The 23,550-nt window shown below is 41.1% G+C and overlaps 1 protein-coding gene across 10 annotated transcripts; it reads left to right on the top strand.

The window, feature by feature from the left end:
- The first annotated feature begins 245 nt into the window (after positions 1 to 245).
- LOC110438447 (uncharacterized) lies at positions 246 to 23,305 on the top strand. 10 transcript variants are annotated; one of them, XR_012400670.1, is made up of 12 exons: positions 246 to 1,630; positions 2,062 to 2,385; positions 2,477 to 2,812; positions 10,832 to 10,882; positions 11,000 to 11,086; positions 13,487 to 13,546; positions 13,620 to 13,734; positions 14,403 to 14,486; positions 21,701 to 21,732; positions 21,829 to 21,897; positions 21,985 to 22,056; positions 22,139 to 23,305. XR_012400670.1 is itself a non-coding variant. In XM_073943751.1 (11 exons), exons 1-11 carry the CDS (start codon positions 1,576 to 1,578, stop codon positions 22,190 to 22,192), a joined length of 1,224 nt encoding a protein of 407 aa, XP_073799852.1. In that variant the 5' UTR covers positions 1,475 to 1,575; the 3' UTR covers positions 22,193 to 23,305. The 10 variants fall into 10 exon arrangements, 8 of the variants coding, with proteins under 8 accessions (XP_073799852.1, XP_073799849.1, XP_073799848.1 ...); XM_073943751.1 differs by lacking the exon at positions 13,620 to 13,734 and having other exon boundaries at positions 1,475 to 1,630; XR_012400671.1 differs by lacking the exons at positions 10,832 to 10,882; positions 11,000 to 11,086; positions 13,620 to 13,734 and having other exon boundaries at positions 1,476 to 1,630; positions 14,403 to 14,528; positions 21,599 to 21,732; positions 22,139 to 22,500.
- The last annotated feature ends 245 nt before the right edge of the window (positions 23,306 to 23,550 follow it).

The raw sequence follows: 23,550 nt of genomic DNA, 5'->3' as shown, positions 1-23,550 counted from the left end.
CAGAACAGCAGAGTCACTCGCTATTTTCAAGAAACGACTAAAAACTCAACTATTTAGTCTCCACTTCACTTCCTAATCTGCAATTGCCTCTCTGGATATACCACTAACTGTACCCAAAAAAAATAAATAAATAAAATTAATAAAACTTTACAAAGAAATTACAAAAAAATTACTTAGTTACTAAAAAATGTACTAATACTTTCCTTCTTAGACTTTACAGACCTGAAACTTGCCTATAGCACTTCTTCATTGTTGCTCTTATAGTTGTGTAAATTGCTTCCTTGTCCTCATTTGTAAGTCGCTTTGGATAAAAGTGTCTGCTAATTGACTAAATGTAAATGTAAAAACTTCATCAAAAACGTGTGTGTACATTTAAAGGGGTAAATGGAGAAGACCCATTTAAATATGAGTAAAACCATAGTTGACAAGGATCAAGATGCTATTTGGTGTAGAGTGTCTTAAGGAAAGTGTTCCCGTCTCTGGTTGCCCTAATTAATGCAGCCTTACAATCCTTTAGAAGATTTGGATTTCAAAAGTTCTGTGTTTGTGTTAAATGTGTATGCTAATGCAGAGAGATGTGTGTTTAGTCTAGTTTTACACTGACAGAGTGTGTCTGACTGCAGAAATGAGCTAGGAAGGCTGATCCAGAGTTTAGCTAATGATGTGAGAATGATCGACCACCTTGAGTCAATGTTGATATTCCAGAAATCAGAAGCAGTGTTTTGTCTAGACTACAGTAACAGGGTTTAGAGAGGGGCTCTGGACAGGACACTCCAGAACTAACACTGGTCAGATAGCGTGAGCACTGAGTTATCAGGCCTTCAGATAATATTGTGTGAAAAACTGATGCATCAGACAAGTGTTGAGCTGTTGTTAACAGCAAAGGCAGCCTGTAGAAGCACATGGAAAGAGGAACCCAGAGGAGCTGTGAGAGAAAGATTCACACCATCAGCTAAACTGGTTGACCAGACACTGCTGAATGAGGGTTAAACCAGTGTGGTCAAACTAACTGAGTTCCACACAGTCAGCAGAACAACAGATCCAAACCAGAAGAGCGAGACCACAGCTCTGAACACAGCAGAACTGATGCAGGATCAGCTCCACTGTAGGATCTGTGTGTGTGTTTCAGTATATCAGACATCACAGTATTGCAGGAAAGTCTTGAGTCTGCAGTACCTGCAATTACACTCCACTGTAAAGCTTGAGTTTAAGAGTGTGCTTGATTAAACAGGAATTAATCACATTAAAATAGTTCAAATGTAGACTTTAAATGAGTAAAACATGAAAAAAAGACCTCATCATTAAGGTTAAATATTCACATCAGCTGGTACAAATGTAGTTTCATATAGTATAGTGGAATACAAGCTTGAGTATTACTGACGTTTCCTTTGTTGTTTCATCATGTCGCTGAAATACAGCGCTATAACCATGTTTAGTGTCCATTATAGAGTTAAAACTGTGACGCATTACTGAGAGGAAGCTGCAGAAGCACAGGAAGAGCTGCTGCTGTTTAAACAAGAGCTCAACATATATATATATATATATAAAGCAGAAGACGAGTGTCAGACACACAGAATGGCTGATAGGAGTCCTCTGTTTCTGCTGCTCATCTTCTGGACACTCAGCACAGGTAAACACTGCTGTTCATCATCTACAAGATTATAAACTCAGCACTTCAGCTCATTATTCTGGCTGTTTTAGGAGGCTGTGATGTTTGCAGTAATGGATTGTGAGTCAGTGTGTGACTCTGGACCTCAGTGTCTTGTACCGCAGCAGCAGAGTTTAGGCGACATTTAGAAAGTCATTAATTGGGTCAAAATCACAGATTTTATGCCAATGAAGATTTATTTTAATTTCCTACTGTAAATATTTTAAATCTTATATTTAAGTATTTTGCATTTCTAACAGTATATATGTTTTGGCAGATAAGCACTAAGTTGTCTTTTGTATGTAATTAAAGGTTAAATAACATTTATTGGGTTAGGGTTAGGCTGTTTCTTATTGGCTGTTTCAACTATTTATTATTGTGCAGTAAAATATAACATTAAATGTGTGTTTCAGGTGTGTTTGGAGCAGAAGACACTCGTGTGTTCAGCAGTTCTGGAGAAACTGTTCATCTGCCCTGTAGAAACACTGATCAGCCCTGCAGACCATCAGGAACTACATGGACCTACAGCAGTTACAGACAGACAACAGCAGTTGAGCTGATTGGTTTAGGGGTAAATAAGACAAACTCAGAGAGACTGAATCTGGGCTCTGACTGCTCTCTGATCATCAGTAGAGTCACAACAGAAGATGCTGGACTTTACACCTGTCAACAGTGGAGTGGAGAAGGAGGACACCGGTATGGAGCTGATTCAGTTGTGTTTCTGCATGTTGTTGCTGGTAATTTCCTCTTCATGTGTTCAGTTTAATCAGGGCTGAATTCTGTGTTTCAGCTCATGATCAGTGATTTGTGTCTTCTGTTCACTTTCAGTCTCTCCATCATCATCATCATCATCATCATCTTCTTCATCATCATCTGATATTGGTCCGGGTGTCTTTCTGACTCTTTCCTGTCAGCTGTATTCAGACAATGGACACTCTTGTGAAAGTTTGGTCACATATGAGCATCTTCATCTGTCCTGGGTGAATGAGGCTGGTGTTGATCTGAACACAAACTCCAGATATCAGATAATCTTCTATCCTCAACACTGTCTCATCAGTCTGTCTACAACACTCATCAGTGAAGATGAAGATAAACAGTGGAGATGTGGAGTCTATCAGAGAAATCAACTGAAGACCTCAGACACGTTTACTGTCCACTATTCAGGTCAGAGACTCATCAGACACTTTAACACTCACATTAACATCACTGAACCACAGTAAACCTGACAGAAGAGTTAATCAAAGTATTGCCCATATTCATCATGTTAATTTGATTAATTAGTTATGGGAGTCTAATAATAGAAAAGGGTCTGTCTCTGGCACATGTACTCTCAGACGTGCACACGTTTAATGTTAGGACCTCTAACTCTTACCCTCACAGTGATGTCACAAAGCATCCTCTAATTATTATCACTAGAAATGATCACAATCTCCCATATGATCTGATGATAGTAGTTTTGTTTGATAGTAATGTATAGTGTCTATATGGTATAATCTGTAAATGTTTACTGTGTGGAATTGTTGGAAAGCCAATGCAACAGTTAGTCCTCCCCTCTGCAAACAGCAGTAAAGATGCTTTAATCCGCATTGAACCCAGATGGTAGGCTTATATCATGCAAAGTTATTTGTTTATAGTGATGTTGATACATTGATGGCTTTGGTGAGATTCATTCATTCATTTTCTTTGTGACTTAGTCCCTTTATTAATCTGGGGTGCCACAATGGAATGAACCGCCAACTTATCCAGCATATGTTTTACTCAGTGAATGTCCTTCCAGCTGCAACCCACCACTGGGAAACACGCATACATTCACAGTCATACTACAGACAATTTTAGCTCACCAAAATAACCTGTACTGTGTGTGTTTGGACTGTGGGGGAAACCAAAGCACCCGGAGGAAACCCACGCAAACACAGGAGAACATGCAAACTCCACACAGAAAAACACCAACTGACCCAGCCGAGACTCAAATCAGTGACCTTCTTGCTATGAGGTGACAGAACTACCTGCTGCGCAACCGCGTTGTCCGCTGTGGTGAGATCAATGAGTACACTTTTTGCAGACCTAAAATACATACAGAATACAGGTTTTATAATTTCACAGACTGTAAACCTTTTATTCATTTTATTCACTTTTTTCAACAACCCATATAAAAACCAATCCCTGAACTTTTATTAATGTACTTACGCAGGTGTTTGCAGATTGCATTAGGTTGTTGCCACCCCTGCATAATTCTTTATATGTATACAATACTTAAAGAAAAGTACATCGTAAACTCATTTTACTTATGAGTTTTTTTGCATGTGAAATATCTTATATTTACCCCCTTTTTGCCCAAACATTATGGTTTGTTCCTTTGAAATTTACAGATAAGTACACCGTAAATTTAATATACTTACGTGGTATTTTGATAGTTGAATATCTGGTTGTTACCCCCTTATTACCTAAGCGTTACAGCTTGTTCCCTTATATCTAGACATATATTCTTATATTTTGTCACGGTCGGTGAGGGGAAAAAGGAGCGAGGACTCAGGTGCAGCAATAATGGGTCTTTATTAATAATAAAATGAAAACAAAAAGGCAAAACAAACAACCCCGAGGGGGAAAAACTCTAATAAAACAAATAAACGAACAAACAAACTTGACTGGCTGGACAAGACAGGGCTGGATACAACAGGACAGGAAACTATCGACGACGAACTGGCAAAGGACTGAAAACATGAGGGGGATTATAAAGCAAAAAGTAAATTGACACACAGGTGAACACGACAAACTAATAATGAGTAAACAAGGAGGGTGGGACTAGACAATAGACGGGAGAGCGCATGACACAGAGAGACAATACAAGCCATGTGCTCACATAACACAACACTGAAGCACACAACAAAAGCACGTGACCACAATGTAAACACCGAGCCACGTGCTTTGACAAAAGACGCAAGACACGAGCACACGATGAATGAAAACACTCATCGTGCGCTCACACACGCAGCGTGCATGCTTCATCCCAGCGCCGACCAAAACCGAAACCAAAAAGACTGAGACGCTGGGAATGAAACACCACGCTGCTGACAGACGAAAACACAAACACGAGTACAAGAGCGCACGCGTCTGAGGGACGCAGAGCGCGCGCGCGGCCGCGTCAAGCAGGAGCGCTTACACTCTGCGTACACCCACGACGGCGCGCGCTCACACAGAGACAGAAACAGGACCAGACACGGGTAGTGTCAGAGCTCTGCCACCAAAACAAGAATTTACAAGACCAAAGTGGCAGAACCCTGACATATTTATACTATATTTACAAAAAAGTACACCGTTATTTCACTGTACTTACACGGTGCTTTGCGGGTTGTAAAACAAAGCGTTACCAAAGTGTAATTATTTATTCATATCAAAACTTTATGACATTGTAAGTTACACTTGTAAACCTAAGCTGCTATTGTTGTAAATATTTATACACTGTTTATATCAGCTTACATGTACACATTTACTCTTACTAAACACTGCCAGCATGTATTTCTCATTACCCATCCTGTAAAAACCTGGTTAAATGACTGAAGGCCTGGATGTGGTGTTGTTCTTAATGAAAGATCATTTATCTAAGTTTAGCTTATCTGAGTTTATATTAAAGCTCTGTGAAGTGCTCTGAAATCTACATATTATATTCAGTGTTTGACATAATCTCAAAGAAAACAATCACAAGAGGGAGGGACACTGTGTAGCCCCTCCCCCTTAAAAAACAGCCAATAGTGTGTGTTTTTATTACAGCTCTGCCAGTGAGAACGGTTGAGATCAAACTCATCAAATGAGAAGCGTCTTAAAGGGGGCGGGGCATCTGAGACACTAGAGAGCTTTTGATTGGTCAGAAGATTTGAAGAGAATAAAAGCGTTAATTAGGTGGAAGAGACTAACTGCAAGTTTGACATGTTTATATCAGGTTTATTTCTTATAAATGCGAATTTTGTCACTGTTTTAGAGACACTAGCTTATAGATATCCTAAATATTAATACTACAACTAACACTGATATCTAAAAAACTTTAGTAATTAATGTTAATTTCACCTTTAAACTGTGTATCTGGGACTCTTATTTTGAAAATGTGAGACTCAAAATACAGGATACAAGAACTATTAATGTGTTCAGCACCAACCTGAAGAGGCCTGAGCTCAGTTTAGTTGTCTTCAGTTAATTGATCATGTTTACTATTATTTTAGCTTTACTATGTATATCTGTAATGAGGGATGTAGACTGTTGAGTGTGTGGTTAATACACATTTAGGCATCGTGTCAAATCACTCAGCTCTTATTGTCATGTTTCCGGAGTGAAATCCCAGCAGTACACTTTATTAAACATCATCTGTTCATGCAGAGGTGGTTCTCTTTCATCACCTTGTGTTCGAGATCCACCTATGGGAAGGCATTCCTGCCTGACCTCTGCAGAAGCATCCAATTGCACCAAGTCTGGCTTGACAGACAGAAGCGCATGCCCAATGGCAGGTAAGGGACCGCCCCTTTACCTTTAAATCATTCTGCACGCGCTGCTATTCCTCAGTTAACATTCGCTTCTCGCTGACTGCAACTCTACAGCTCACTACTGCTTGGATTACTACTGCTCATTTACGTGTCTTCAGGAGGACATAACTTTCGATCAGCCTCCACCAGACTTTACAATCTGTTATCCAACCAGGTAAGTTGTGGTTTCGCACCCTGAGCTGCCCACGCTCCTCTTACACTTGTCCCTGTCCACAGCTGCCCGCCTCGGATATGTTGCTTTCTAAGTTTGCCGCTTCTCCCGAGCACTCATCACGGGCCTGCCCAGCTGCGTGTGGCACGCTTATTGCTGCAAAGGACTCCCACCCCTTCTGTGTTGTCTGCTTGGGCCTCAAGCACGCTCAAGAGGCATTGGAAACCCCCGAGAATTGCAGCCATTGTCATAAATTACCAAAAAAGCTTCTTTGGCATCATATGAAAGTTGCAGCGACTCAGGTTGTTGAACTTTCCTATTCGGATGGGGGACATGGTGATGACAGCGCGCAGCCGGGGAACTCTCAGGGCACTATGTCTTTTGACTGGGCTGACCAGCCCAATCCTGCATTCCCCAAAGATGACATCTTCGTGGGTGTTCCACAAAATGGACCGCTTTTCTGCCTCTGTTTACCAAGAAGCCTACAGGTCCTCAGCTGTAATGGTGAGGGCTCTTAATGTCTCCTCGCTCCTCTCCGCTTACTAGGCGGAGCTGTTGGACGACTTGGGACAGCATCTGGACAAGGGAACCCCTACCCCATCACTGTGGAAGGAGATTCTCAAAGTTAACAACCTCGTCCTCCGTAACGCACGTCAGGCCGTCCAAGCCTGCTGGCGCTCCATGGCGCTTTCAGTGGTAAGAGCGCAAGCTCTGGTTGAATCTGTCGGGGCTCCCTGACAGTGAAAAGAGGCGCATTGTGGGTGCTCCAGTTGAGCCCGGACAGTCTCTCTTTGGCCCCGTCGTTGCATTAATGCAACAACGCTGCAATGACAAAATGAAGGAGGATGAAGCCTTCAAATTACGTCTTTCTAGGAAAGCAGCTCCACACCAGGTGCCCCCAGCGCGCGCCCCCTGCCACAGGGCGGAATTTCCATCAGGGCAAAGATAAGCCTTGCACCAGACTCCCTCCGTGACAGGGCAACCAACCCTATGCAAAACCTTGGGGAAGATCAATGCCCAATGCCGCGGGAAAACCCCCAGTTCCAACCCCTTCAGATCCGCAAGCGGCCGGCCGGATGTTCAGTCGATGGGGGTGCCGAGTCTGTGTTCACGGGCCAAAAGCCCAACAGACTCTTTTCTACAGGCTTCAGTTTGCCAAAAGACCCCCGCGTTTCACCGGAGTTCTCTCTTCTCATACAGAAAAGAGCTCTGCTTACATTCTGAAAGACGAAATCTCCTCTCTTCTGCAGAAGGGGGCTGTTCGAGTGGTACCCCCGCACCTGATCGGGCTGGGGTTTTACTCTTGTTATTTCCTAGTTCCAAAGAAAGACGGCTCTCTTTGTCCTATCTTGGATTTCAGAGTGTTGAACAAACATTTGAGGAAATACAGCTTCAGATTGTTAACACACAGTTCTCTCTTATGCTCAGTAAATCAGAACGATTGGTTCACATCGATCGATCTGAAAGATGCTTTCTTCCACATAAGCATCTATCCTCCGCACATGAAATTTATTCATTTTGCTTACCAGGGCATTTGATATGAGTTCACAGTTCTTCCGTTCGGGCTCTCACTAAGCCCGAGGACGTTCTATCTGTGTACGGAGGCGGGGCTTGCGCCACTGAGAACAGCTGGTCTCAATATCCTGACATACATAGACGATTGGCTGAACATAGCAGATTCGCGAGAGAAAGTAATTCAAAATACTTTCCGTGTGCTCACTCACATCAAAGCACTCGGTTTCTGGGTGAATGTGAGCAAAAGCAGTTTCACTCTATCCCAAAATGTGACTTTTCTGGGACTGGAGCTGAATTCAATTACGATGCACGCGTGCCTGTCGCAAGACCACATTCTCTCTCTTCTGAATTGTCTCTTACAATTCAGGGAAGGAGCAAGGTACAGTATCGTACATGTCTCAGACTACAAGGTCTCATGGCTTCGGCTATCCATGTCCTGCCACTAGGCCTTTTGAGAATGAGGGCGTTCATGAAGTGGGTTTTATCTCTTCATCTCAGTCCGTTATGCGATCTCTCCCTGTATGTCACAGTCTCGCGCTCGTGCACAACAGCGCTGCGCCACTGGAGGAACGCAGAGTTTTACGCTCATGGGAGCCCCCTCAGGGCTGTCATGATGCGCAAAGTGGTAACGACAGATGCCTCGCTGACAGGGTGGGGTGCCCCACAGGAGGGCAGGATAGTGAACGGTGTGTGGTCACACACACTTCACTCAGCCCACATAAATTATTTGGAGGTTCTCACTGTGTGGAAAGCTCTAAAACATTTTCTGCCCTGCTTGCAGGGGCATCATGTGCTAGTGCGGTGCGACAACACTACAGCTGTAGCACATATCAACCGCCAAGGGGGGATGCGATCCTCCAACTCCACGCCTTAGCTCACCAGCTTTTAGGATGCAGCAGGCAACATTTTCTGTCGTTACGGGCGACCCATGTCCCAGGTGTTCTGAACAGGGGCGCAGACCTTTTGTCAAGGGGAAACCCACTCCACTCATCCAGACAGGGTGGCTATCTGGGCTTGGCTCATGAAAGGGCAAACCTAAACACACTGCTTTCTCCGAGCGTTATTGCAACTATTCAGAACGCTAGAGCCTCCTCCACACGTCCCTTTATAACTACAAGTGGTGCGTGTTTGAGGAGTGGTGTGAGAAGCGCAGACTGATATCAAATCAGTGCTCAGTCGCTGATATTTTTGGCTTTCTGCAAGGCCTTATGGACTGTGGAAAATCATTTTCTACAATTGAGGTCTATCTAGCAGCCATCACTGCATGTCATATAGGGTTTGATGGCAGCACGGCTGGTCAACACCCTCTCATTCGTAGATTTATGAAGGGTGCCCATCGTTCCGTTCCAGTCACTAGAAGAGTTGTTCCTGAGTGGGACCTCTCCATGGTGCTGGATGCTTTGACTCACCATCCTTTTGAGAACCTAGGGGGTATTTCTCTGAAGCATCTGTCCTTCAAGACAGCTCTGCTGCTGGCCTTGGCTTCAGCTAAACGTGTCAGTGATCTACATGCACTCTCTGTTCACCCCTCGTGCATTAAATTCTCCCTCAGTGGAGAGAAGGTTTCTCTCAGGCCGAACCTGGCCTCTATGCCAAAATGCTTCCCTAATTTTTCTTGTGAGGGGGTAGAGCTTTCCGCTTTTCACCCTCCTCCATTCTCCTCCACTGAGGATCAGAGGCTAAATGCTTTATGTCCATTTCGAGCTCTACGGACCTATATCAACAGGACTAGCTCTTTTAGAAGAAGTGACCAACTCTTAATTTCTTGGGCCCCTCCAAACAGGGGGAATCCCATTTCTAAAAAACGCCTCTCTCATTGGCTTGTGGAAGCTATCTCTCAGGCATATGAATCTAAGGGAGTGCAGCTTCCAGGGGGCCTCAGAGCACATTCCACTAGAGGCATGGCTGCTTCTTGGGCTCTATTTAGAGGTGTATCCTTGCAGGACATTTATGCCGCTGCAAGCTGGGCCTCTCCACATACATTTGTCAGATACAACCGACTTGATGTTATTCAGACTCTGGTAGCTCATTCTGTCTTAGGTGTGGGCTCTTCGTAGCCCTGTGCCTTATGCCTTTTTACACCTAACTTGGCTTATTCATGTCCCTAAGTGTGACCCTTACCTGACACTAAATATAAAAAATGTATATGCACAAATACATACATACATACATATATATATATATATATATATATATATATATATATATATATATATATATATATATATATATATATATATATATATATATATATATATATTTATATGCTCCAGCATATTGTGTTTTCAGGTGCCCTCATTTGCATGTTATCACATGCTTTGTGATGTGTTGAGCACAGCTTTCTAGGAGACTGTCCTCTGCCTTGCTGGGCTTCGCTGTGAGTGTATTGGGCAACCGGGGAGCTGTCCATATCTCACATAGGTGGATCTCGAACACGAAATGATGAAAGAGAACAATAGGTTACTGTTTGTAACCCCGGTTCTCTGTAAAATTGAGTGGAGAGATCCACTAAGTGTGCCCCGCTTGCTGCACGAGAAGTGAATATGCTCACTGAGGAATAGCAGCGTGTGCAGAATGATTTATGCGCACAGGTAAAGGGGCGGTCCCTTACCTGCCATTGGGCACGCGCTTCTGTCTGTCAAGCCAGACTGGGTGCAATTGGATGCTTCTGCAGAGGTCAAGCACGGATGCCTTCCCATAGGTGGATCTCCCCGCTCGATGTTTCAGAGAACTGGGGTTACAAACAGTAACCTATTGACATTGACCCCTGACTGTGTTTACATTTACATTATAGCTTCAGAATACACACAACACATCTCTGGCGGTCTCTATTGTGGAGTTTAATTATAGTTTAGCCTAGATAATATATGGGTTACTCTGGAGATTTATATTAGAGAGCTCACTCACCCGTAGGTAAACCTCCATCACTTTAGTTGTTTTTAGCAAGACGTCTACTCTGTGTGTTTTGTTTTTTTCCTAAAGCAGAGCTGAAACCTCAGGATCCACAAAGGAAAAACCCAGCAGGAACAACTAAAGGTGGAGCAGTGTTTATCTCACATCACTGCACAATACTAGAGTTATAGTGTGTGTTGATGAGTTATTAAACTGATGTTCTGCTGCTGTATGATTCATATTCACCTTCATCTTTTACAGCTGAAGCTAAAACAACAGCAGCAGCAGTAACTGCAGTTCACAAACCAAACACAGCAGCGAAAAAACCACCAGGAGCTGCTTCAACAGGTCTGAACACTCTCACATCAGTGCTTTATTAAAAATTTAGTGCGTTATTGTGAGTATTTTTGAGGTATCTGGGGCCTCATGTATCAAAGCTGCGTACGCACAAAAACTTTGCGTACACCAGGTTTCACGCTCAGAATCGCTCACGTTTGGATTTACTACCGATGAACTGAACGTGGCAATGACCACATGACTCCACAGCTGGCGTACGCACATTTTTTTGTGCGTGTCTGTTTTATTTCCATTGGCGACTCCTAGAGGCAGTTGTGTTAAATTGCACTCTACAAAGTGTCTTCTCAGCTGTATGGGAAGGGTTCATTCGCATGTCTAGTATATAAGGTTTCCGTACCATACAGTTGACCATCCAAACATTAAAGCACAATTTGCAGCAGTCGCCTGTTTTCCCAATGTAATCTGAGCAATCTACTGCACGCACATTGCTATAAAGAAACTATCTGAAGATGAATTTGCATGCGTGAATCAGAAACATTTCCATTCAATAAATGTGCAAATAAAATATGATGCACAAACTTATTGATGATTCCTACTTGTCTTCCTTGTGATGAAGAGTATAGGCAAAATCTGATATGTAGTGGGGGAAAAAAAAAAGAAAGTTCATCAGCCGCTGGATTCGAACCGAGTTCATGCTTGAACGTGTGCAGACATATTGCCATGCATTCACTAAGTGCGATGTTCAGACCCAACTGTGTTAACCGCATCAGCTAAACTCTCGCACTCTATTTTTTTTCTTTTGTTGTTAATTCCGGAGAACAAACTTGCAAATAACACCGCTTTTCTCCGGTCTACCTCCGAAAGCAGCACCTCCAGTTCACATTCTGTTCAAAGTTTCTCTTCTTGCTTTTGCCATTGCTTTTTCAATGGGTTTTGCAAAAGTAGCGTCATTAGCATATTCATACGGGGGAGGAGGCAGGGAGGGGTTTTGTGCTTGTGCACGTTGCGCTCAGTTTCACGTACATTCAGATGTACAAAAGAATATGCGTGAGATTCGGCGTACGCAATGTTTTAGTAAGATTTCCACGCAAGTCTTCGTACATGAGGCCCCTGGAGTGTTTTTGAGTGATTAAACTATGAATAACCTACATCCATAAACCTCCACCCAGGGCTTAAAAACTGAAAAAATCCATTCGGTTCGATATGAGCAGAATTAATATTCTTTTCATTACTGTTGTTGTAAAATGTGTGAGTCCTTTAAACGGCGGGGCTGCAGTGTTTGTGTGTGTGTGTGTGTGTGTGTGTGTGTGAGAAACGGAGGGAGAGAGAGTGAGAGAGGAGCGGTTTTTCGTAATGAGACAGTTTTTCACTGATGTTCCCTCTTTAGTGTCTGATTTAGTTGTACCACACAGATAGTAATAAAGAATTGGACCAAGTTACATGTGTCCTCGTTCATTCACCGGCTGCAACAAAAGGAGGAGGGAGTTAACCCCAAAACTAAAATTCTTCGACCCTGGAGTAATAAGTGAATCTCCCCTGCTATCTTTAACACAGAAAAGGGACAGAGCAGGAAAGGTGAACACTGTTTTTGCGTTCCTTATTAGACAAAACACTCCAAAAACGGTTTCTAAAAAAAAAAAATACTGGTTAATATACTGGTCTCCAGCCTCCAGCACCTTAACTGCAGCTCTGCACAAGACGTTTGGCCAGTGGAGAAATGGTTGTGCCCAACTGTGCCTGGTTTCTCTTCAGGTTTTATAATTAGATTTTTCGACAATTGGTGAAGTTTTTTTCTCACCACTGTCGCCACTGGCTTGCATGGTTCAGGATCTGTAGAGCAGTGCCGCTGGGTGTCGCTGGGGCACTTTAGATCATTTGGGAAGGGCACTTTCTATTTAAGACTAAAAAGGGCATGTGCACTGCTCAGGTTGAGCCCTATGTGTGCATGAGCCTGCTTTATAATAAGGCTGTATTATTTAACCTTAGTTAGTGCATTAGTTTACATGATTTAACTATGAGCAACACATCTGTTATGCATTATTTAGTCTTTGTTAATATTTAACTAAACTTATAAAACATTAATGCAGTTTCGGTATTAAACAATAACTTCATTCATAATTACATAATCTTTACCATTTTTTATGCCTAATATCTGAAGTAAAAAAATGCAGGCCTAAGAGTTAACCAGTTCAATATACATTTACATTTTTAAAAGTAAATTATATAAAATAACTCTAAATAATACATGCTATCCACTGACATGTATTGTACCACTAAAGTACCAATAAATCTAAAGTGTCACGACAAATCAATTTAAAAATGATGTAGACCTACATGTACATGCCAGTAATGTTAGTAATCTTGTGACATGTGCCAGTAGGTAAACCTCCATCACCTAAGTATTATTATTTAGCAGGACATCTACTCTGTGTATTGTGTTTTGTCTTACAGCTCCAGATCCTAAAGCAGAGCCGAAACCACAAACAGAAACACCAGCAGAGACAACTAAAGGTTATAGTGTGTGTTGATGAGTTATTAAACTTTCTGCTGCAATATGATTCATATTCACCTTCATCTTTTACAGCTAAAGCTCAAACAACAACAACAGCAACAACAGCAACAACAACAGCAGCAGCAGCAGCAGTGACTCCAGACCACAACACAAACACAAAAAAAACCAGCAGGAGCTGCTTCACCAGGTCTGAACACTGTCTGACAGACATCAGTGCTTTATTATGAGTTATTATAAGTATTTATGAGTTTATTATGCTTTATTACGAGTTATCTGTAGTGTTTTTGACTAATTAAATTATGAACGACTGTCATATCTGACTCTATAATATAATTGACAAACACAACAATAAAACCACATCCTATAACAGGTGCAGTAGATGATGATGATGCAATTGCTGATGTAATTGATGATGTCACTCTCATAATAGTTTTGTCTGCTTTTACACAAAATATGTGCAATGAGAGTCTTTTACAGCAAGGATATTAACAATATAGATGAAGATACTGATACTGTTTACATTCAGAATAAGATTTACAGAGAGAGAGAGAGAGAGAGTTGACTGTAAATGCATCACTGAGGACATCTGCTGGCCACAAGTGGAAGAATCCAGTAAAAAAAGGGTTTGCTGCTGCTGCTGATCAGCCAATCAAAATGCAGCGTTCATCATCATCTTCATCCTCATCCTCCTCATCCTCCCAGTGTGAATAATACCTAAGTTTAGAGTCAGAGGCAGGTCTAGTCCAAATCATCATCATCATCATCATCATCCTCAGCATCTTCAGTGTTCAGTGTTGAGTTAGTGTGTTGTAGTCCTGAATGCTCTTTATCTGACTGAGTGCTTCTGTTGTTCAGTGCTTTCAGTTCTGCTTTCTGCTGCTGCTTTGGCTGTTTTCATCGCTGCTGTTCTGTGTTTGATCCAGCGCAGAAGAAGAGCTGGTGAGTCTCACATTTACTCCAATTACAAACACTAATAAAGAAGTGATTTCCACATTTACTTTGACTGCAGACAATACAACAGCACATTTACCCAACAGAGTCTGTATGTAGACACGATGCAGTCTCAGACCGATGCAATCTCGGGGCTTGCATGCGCATTTATGTCGATGCAATCTCAAGCCTGGTTTATACTTCTGCGTTAAGTGACCGGCGTAACACGATGCATGCAACGCGCGCAGCTGTGGATTTATACTTCTGCGCGCTGTCTCTGTTGGTCTGCATTAACACTTCTGAAACGCTAGTTGGCAGTGAGGTGTAAATAGCCGCATTTCCACTATCGCGCCTAAAGCGAGCGAGCCAGGGCGAGCCAAGGCCAGTGGGGTTTCCAATGTCACTTCCGGGGCCTAATCGGGCCAAAGCGGAGCTTTCTTGGGGCCAGTGGCCGGCCTTTTTCGGCCCGCCGAATACCTTGGGCCAAAGAGGGCCAGCCGGGGCTTCGGGGCCGAGTTTAAGGAGAGGCGGGTACAGTTTTCCGATCGCACATGAGTACATGCGCCAAACACATAACAAATAAATAAATAAATAAGAGAAAGAAAACATCTGGAACAAATTATAGGTTGGGGTCTTTTTTGCATATGATCGCCCTTATGTTTCTCTTTTAAATGTAAGGTTGTTGCATAAAATGATAGTTTTAATAAGTCACTTTTCTTTGCTGCATCTCTTTGATGTTTCAGTAACGCATAATAATCTTTACACCATATTAAAGACACGGCAGACAGTAAAGGATTTCAAGAGGTTTTGTTAAGTTTAATAAGTGTTTTTGCGCGTTTAGATGTCTGTGTATGTGTGAGAGTGAGGAAAAGAGCGCTCCATTCATAGCTCTGTTGTTGCCGCGAGCGGCTTTTTTCTTTTCTTTTTATTGTTTTAATTTATTTCGGAGATAATACACTATATGAATACAACAGTAGGACATTAAACTTTACAAATTTCATGTCCGCTTTTGTAGGATCAAAACAATAGTGTCATATCTAGATAAAATAGCCTAAGCTATATTTAAATAATTTAAAGAATTACAAATATCAGATAGGCCTATAATAAAATCACATTAAATAAATAAACCAATATAAAACTAACAAAAGCTATAGCTATAACAATTAGGTACTATATCAAACTGTTTCAAATTTATATTAAACTTTCATTTTTCAAAAGCCTCTTTGAAAAAAAGATTTTCTAAAAAATAAATAAATAAATAAACACCGAAAAATGTTTTAAATATTATTTATAAAGTATTTGGATACGATGAAATTAATCAAATCATGCAAACAGAGCATTTTCGGGGTGAGTGAAAGCAGAAATAGGCGACCTTTTTTTCTGTCTGCAGCTGCGCAGCACTGTACAGACGCATCGGGGAAAACTGCAAATTCAAAATGTGTTCTGTGTCCTCAAACAAGTGTGTATGTTTTTATATGACGTGGTAAAATTAAAACAGGAAATTTAAAATACATAAAGAGCTTTATTAGTGCATAGCTGCTGAGCGCAACGAAATATAGGCTGTATTTTATTACGTGCTGCTCTTATGTGCTGAAACACTGAACACTTTCCTTTACTTAAGATATAATAAGCAACATCTTTAAATAAGGGGAATCAACTAACTTAGTGTGATGAAGCCCATAGGGAAAAGTTCATGTTTCAGTTCTCTCCGGAGCATTTGGGATGAATGTTGGACAGATTCTGTCTAGAGGATGTTATAAAATACATTTTATATCGAGTTATTAACGGAGAATTTTATAGCCTATATGTGGTGTTATATTATGGATGTGTGCGCTCCCTGCGCTCCGGGTCCCTCTGTTGGTGGCAAGACCACTGGATTTCGATGCCAATAGTCGGTCGGCGAGTAAATGAATATGATGAATGAAAACACACAGGCATGTGCGTATAGACATGCGTTGTACTGCTGTACAGTAACGTGTCATTTGTTTGTTTTTGTTGTCCTATTTTAATAGTTTTGTGATGATGTGATGGTGTGCTTTATCTGCATGATTCTCGCTGAAGTGGGCGGTTTGAGTGACGTTCGATTTGGGGGATGTTCTGGGGGCGGGGTTTGCTGACGAGCTGCAAGCTACTAGCCCCACAGTGGAAACGCGACATGATTTCGGCCTCACTGCTCAACCTCCCAGGCGATTGGCCCTGCCTGGCCCGATATAAGCCCTGGCTCGCACTGGCCTGATAGTGGAAATGCGGCTAATGTTCCTCTGTGTCGAGTTTCTTCGCTGCTGTTTTGTTTTTTCTGAACACTTCCAGGATGTACAAGTGGCTCAAACTCGCTCATTTAGAGGCAGGAACCGTCAAACGTGCAACAACTTTAACTATGAGGTAAACACAAAACAAAACTTTCCATCCTGAGCTCCTTCACGAGACTCCACACTTGTAAACAATCGCTACATTGTGCACGCGTCCAGCTCGCGCCATTTGCGCGGCTCTCGGTCCCGCCCAGACTCGTCATCGCTACCAAGCCGACCAATCACAGACCTTGCGCTACGCGTTGTTGCGACGTGTAGTAAAGCCTGGTTTATACTTCTGCGTCAAGTGACCGGCGTAACTCATGGCGCATGCAACGCGCGTGGCTGTGCATTTATACTTCTGCTGCTGTCTCTGTTGGTCTGCATTAACACTTCCGAAACGCTAGTTGGCAGTGAGGTGTAAATGTTCCTCTGTGTCGAGTTTCTTCTCTGCTGTTTTGCTTTTCCTGAACACTTCCGGGATGTACAAGTGACTCAAACTCCAGCTCAAAGGAACCGGTGGACGTGCAACAACTTTAACTATGAGGTAAATACAAAACAAAACTTTCCATCAGGAGCTCCTTCACGGGACTCCACACTTGTAAACAATCGCTCGCGTCATTCACGCGGCTCTCGGTCCTGCCCAGACTCATCAGCGCTACCAAGCCGACCAATCACAGAGCTTAAGCTACGCGTTGTTGCAACGTGTAGTTACATTTTTTGAGAGGTGCACGTCAGTGACGCCGACGGCCACGGCGAAGGGCTATGCGTCAGCGCCGTAGCATACGCTGGCGTTTGACGCAGAAGTAAAAATCAGCCTTCAGCCGCTCACGCGCATTTGAACACGTGTATTCTCATGCATGCGCACGTTGTGGCGGGTCAAAGACGGAAATACGCCAAAATACTGTTTGCAATCTAAAAGTACGACAGACATAAGAACTACCTATGTATCTATTGACCTTATTCTCCGCAGACGAGTGGGTGCAGCCATTTGAATCTTTTTGGTACGAGACTTCCGGTCTCATCCACTTCCATTCATTTTTTGACGTTAAAAACTGCTCATTTCGCTGTTTGATGTTGCAATTTGATATTTTCTTATTGTATTATTCTACTTGGTCTGTGTAGTCATGCAAACATTTGTTTGTAGAGCAAGTAGTTTGACCGTTTTCTGCCGTTTATTATTCCTAGTCATTTCTCCCATAGGCGACTGAATTGGAAGTTCTAAAACAATCGCGAAAACAGACGCACTTCCGCATTTTACAATAAGGTCAATACACATAATTATGTCACAAGGTAGCCTGTCAACTCCTACTATAAAAGAAAAGATTCGGATCGCGGCCAGGATTTTATTTAAAATAATAGCTGATAGGCATTTCTAATATTGTGCTAATAACTTCATCACTTCACACGTCTAAAATGTGTTTATATTGGCAAAATGCATGACATGTTATTGTTAATGCACTATTAATAAAACATGTCTACACATTTCTCCCACATAAAAAAATATTTATAAAGACACGTTATAGTGCTTTACCATTTCAGTAGTACAGTAATATACCATTTATATTACAGTATTTAAAACTTTTATGAAAATACATGCTACAACTAAAAATATTTTAGTTGACTTAGTTTTATTAATTACATTGAACTCGAAGAAACACCCATTTAGGCTATATTCCTTTATTGCAAAATAAACAGACATATAAACTGTATGACCTAATAAATGATTATCAAGGACCTGTTTATATTCCTTTTTGCAGAAATAAAACGCAATAAATATATTTGAAACTTTCAAATAAAGAATTATATTCATAATGATTTCTAATCAGAGTGCAGTGGATAGCACATTCGCCTCACAGCAAGAAGGTCACTGGTTCAAGCCTCGGCTTGGTCAGTTGGTGTTTCTGTGTGGTACAAACACATGTGGTACAGGTGAAATGGGTAAACTAAATTGTCCTTAGTGTATGAGTGTGTGTGTGAATGAGTGTGTATGGATGTTTTCCAGTGATGGGTTGCAGCTGAAAGGGCATCGCCTGTGTAAAAACATATGCTGAATAAGTTGGCAGTTCATTCCGCTGTGGCGACCCCAGATTAATAAAGTGACTAAGCCAAAAAGAAAAAGAATGATTTATAAGGATTTATAATGCTTCTGTTCAATAAATGCTAATATGTTTCCATAACTGTGAAGTAGCCGGGCTTCTTCCCTTTATCTCTGGCGACCGCACTGGTTCACACACACCCACAGACGCTCAAAGACAAGCACATACATACGCACATACATATGTCTACTCACCTCTCCTTTTCCTCTCAGTATGCTGCTAGTGACAAAGGGCCCTGTCATCTCGCACGCATCCAGTCATCCATTCCATATCTCCATTTTCCCGCAGGTTAACATTAAGCATACATTTACACACACCTTTGTGTTAGTGTCTTTGTGTTTTTGTTTCGTCATTTGTCCGGGAAAGTTGGTCTTCAGTGCTGTGCCGGCCAAACCGAGCGAGCGAATGGCAGCACCAATCACAGAAGCGCCAACCGTACCAATTGTTTGTGTTTGTAGGGTACAGCCAGCGTTGTAGCGGAGCGATTTATATGTCATTAAACCTCTGATTGTTGGTTGTTTTATGTATGTATGTCAGATATTATTAGTAGCTGTGTGCTTTTATATTTAGGGATGCCACATTTAAATGTTTAATAGTGTGATGTAGACATATACCTGAATTTACCTGTTTATGGTATGCTCCAAAAAGGGGGCGGAGTCTAGCCTTTAAAATGAGACGGCAGACTTGTAAGCAATCCCCTTTACCAATCTAGACATAGATTTCTCACTTATATATATTGTAGATATATTGTTTTGTGTTGTATATATCGTATTTTGTTTTTGTTTTATTGAGTTGTTACTTTGTTTTTTTTTTGTACATACCTTTTGGGAAATAGGTCACTGTACATTTATTTGCACGGGACTGTTTTGCGTTATCCTTGTAAATAAACCATCTTTTTTACACTTCTGGGATAAGGCCATCATTTTTTTGAGAACTCTTTATTTTTTAATTTTTTTGCTGGTGTTGGGCATCCCACACCTGGCAGTGAACCCATTCCGGGTCCACTACACAATTACTCATGGCGGCACGGGAACCATTCTGACACGCACCACTCTGTAGTGCGCACTATCACCGCTCGAAGCTCACAGGGTGCCACAGCAGGTGGCAGTAGTGAGTTTGTGGGTCGCGGGACGTCGCAATAGCACACAGCAGTTGATGTAGATGTGGATGTCTGATTAATCTAGAAGTAAATGTCTGATGAATGTAGAAGTGAACATCTAAGGAGTCAATGCAGATGTGTTATGACTGAGTGATCCACCTGTGAGGAGGATAAATTGAAGAGACAGATGTAAAAATCATATAATTTTAGTATTCCACATATTTCTTGTGTCCATGTATTTATTATTGTATTTTGTTAACAACATTCAAATTACTTTACAACTGTTGTATGACAGTTCCTATAAAGATCCATTTAAAAAATAATGTTAAGTAACACCTAAACAAATTATATAGAGCAGGTCACCTGAAAACTGCCCTGTTACTTTTCAAATCAACACCCCAAAACAGAGCTAGTAAGATATTCATAGTTTTCATTATTGTCTAAACAAATGAATTAAGATACCAAAATATGAAAAACTTGTTTAGATAAATATTTACATGAATTTAACATGAACTGATGGTCACCAATGATATTTACATAAGCTTTTTTTTTAATATTAACATACTCTTAGGGATATTTTAATGTATCCTTTTTTTAATAGCTTAGTTAATGTTTACTTACACATACATTTCTGTACTTGTTTGTGGGTTAGATAACATGACCAAACAATAAACAATGGTTTTCATTGATTTGAGATACAGTAAAATCATTAATTACTGCTTTGTAATAAACCCATAGATGTTAGTAACACATCAGTTATAATGTTGGGTTAGTGGTAAGTCAGCATAAAGTTTACAAATGTAACACGTTGAAGTAGTGTACATTTTACAATAAGGTTCCTAATTCCCTTAACTACAGTAATGCTTTGCTAGTAATCAATCATATTAGAAAAGAGTCTACAAACATGAATAACATGCCAGTTGAATATTGTGAAGTGTTGAACCTGAGCTATTGTTCATTATATGTTCATGTTAACTGCATTAAGTAACACATGTATAAGTTTGCGTTTACAATGATTTAGTATTAATAAATAAATGTGTTGTTCATTGTTTAGTCATGTCATTTAATCAAAGAACAAATACATTAGTCTATGTGAAAGTAAACATTAGCTAATTATGTTAAGCTGTTAATGTAAAGAGTAACACAACAATGAGAAACTTTTTAACTGATGGATATGTTTATTAAACATTAGTAAAGAGTTATTAAGGCTTAACATATGTGTTGTTCATGGTAAATTCTTGTTAACTCATGTATGAACTGACGTTATCTAATGCAGTCTTCCTGTGAATTTTAACCTATTTAATCCCATGAATGAATTAATTTAATGTCAACAAGCTAGCGATCGCTAAAATGTTCACTTTATCTCAAAACACACGGATGACATTGAGGAGCCTCTGTGCAGGATATATCAGACACTTATCACGATCGTTTTTAATAACATTCACCAAATAATTAAAAACAACACATTTAATAACATCGCGAGTGGAATATACTTACAGCACAAGTGTCGGTACCTGAGGCATTTGTCTCAGAGCGAAAGCGTGCCCTCGTGCGCATGTGCGGCTGAGTGCTGTTTGATTGCGCATGTCCGGCTGAGATTGCACCAGTCTAAGACTGCATCGTGTCTGCATCCAGACCCTTCTCCATTTACTGTGTTCCTCTTGATTTTCTTGGCCTTTCCTTTTCACAACACGTAAAAGGTGCTTTAACAGTCAGTGTTTTCTCCTCAATCCTCAGCAGCTCATCAAAGAGCGAGCGGTGAATCAGCGGTGAGTTCAGTAACGCCAGTCATTTAGATGGACTGATTGATTTAGTGTTTTTAAAGCTCAGTAAAGTGTCCCTCATGCAGTGTTTGTTGTGTAAAGGTCAAAGATGAGAATCAAGTCCACTATCAAACAATCCACATGTCCATTAATCCTGCTGCCAGAGCCCATGTGAGTGGCCCAAATCAGTGATTTCTCCACATCTTCAGGCGGATTGAGTGGATTCAGCTTGATTCTGCTCTTCTGCATTGTGTTTAGGAGCAGACGGAGGATTCAGTCACTTATTCTGAGGTCACTTGTGCTGGGAAAAAGCCGGAGAAATCAGCCAGTGTGAGTAGATTCAGCACAATCAGTGTGTGTGTGTGTGTGATGATGATGATGATGATGATGATGAGCTGAATCTGTTTCTCAGGATGATGATGGTAATGACTCAGTGACTTACGCCGCCGTCAGCAGAAGAGCTTAATGTGTGCAGAAGAAGAAAAAGAGCCTTCAGGAATAAAGATCAACACAAACAGGCAGAAATCACAGCAGCATCACTGCAGCATTTCAGGAGCACAAGTTTCCCTCAAATGCGCAGATTCAGGACTTTAGTGTGGAGAATTGGAGAGATTTAGAGCAGAACAAACACAGCTGGAATATTACTGCACTGGAAAGAGGACAAAGCAGCTGTTCTGAAGGAGAGAAAGAAAGAAAGAAAGAAAGATAGAAAGAGAGAAAGAAAGAAAGAAAGAAAGAAAGAAAGAGAGAAAGAAAGAAAGAAAGAGAGAAAGAAAGAGAGAAAGAGAGAAAGAGAGAAAGAAAGAAAGAAAGAAAGAAAGAAAGAAAGAAAGAAAGAAAGAAAGAAAGAAAGAAAGAAAGAGAGCAGGAAAATAGGCTGTGTTTGTGGAGGAAAGAGAAGACTGCAGTGGGAGAATTACAGCACTGTCTGTTTGTGTTACAACTTACAATCATCATCTTCATTTGTCTCTTCAACTCATTTGAGGCCCAGTTTTGTCATGTCTTGCTTTATAGAAATGTCTTTTTCATTTGGCACATGATCTCCAACATCATCTCCATGTTTCTAGACTGTATTTGAGCTCCATTCCTTCATGTTGAATCTGCTTTATTTGTGTGCAGGCAGAGATATAAAGCCCTACTTTGCTTTCTACATCACATTAAAAGTACTAAAGTGATCTGATGCTTCTGGAGCAATATTTGACTTCATGTTTGGGGGAATCAAATGTCAAACTAAGAGTCCAATAATGCTTAATTAAAGCTTAATGTGGTGTTGTTCACTTCATCTGTGGATTGAGGCTCGCTCTTTACAGTGTTTACTGTTAATTACAGGTAAAGTGTGACAGAAATGTGGGTTTCTCTGCTTGTTTAGGGACATTAAGACACATGAAGTGTTTTATAATGTCTCCTTTAAATGAGTTAAATGATTGAGCTTGGGTTTGTGTCTTGATTTCAGTTGTGGTTATTGGTTTATAGTAATATGTTGTGTGATTTGTGTTTGTGTATTGGTTATTAAGCTGGACTTGTGATATAAACACTGATGTGAAGCAAATAAATCCTCAATAAAGTGCTTCAGTGACCCTACATTACATCTCTAGATTGTCTTTCATTTCATTTCAGCGCTTTGTGTTTTTCTTTCTGATCATTATGTTGTGACTATTTGAGGGACTTTTATTTTGACACTTCCTGTAGGCCCCATATAAAGAGGAAGGCCTGTGTGATTGTGGAGGGAAACACTGTTTGGACTGGAGCACTAGCTGTGTTTGTGAGCTGTTTCTGGACATCTTTGACTCTTTCTCTTAGACTCTTTTGATGGACGATTCTGTC

Source organism: Danio rerio, chromosome 3 (assembly GCF_049306965.1).
Source record: "Danio rerio strain Tuebingen ecotype United States chromosome 3, GRCz12tu, whole genome shotgun sequence".
Lineage (NCBI taxonomy): Eukaryota > Metazoa > Chordata > Actinopteri > Cypriniformes > Danionidae > Danio > Danio rerio.
The sequence above is the reverse complement of the archived record's forward strand: the minus strand, read 5'-3'. Positions and strand labels throughout refer to the sequence as shown.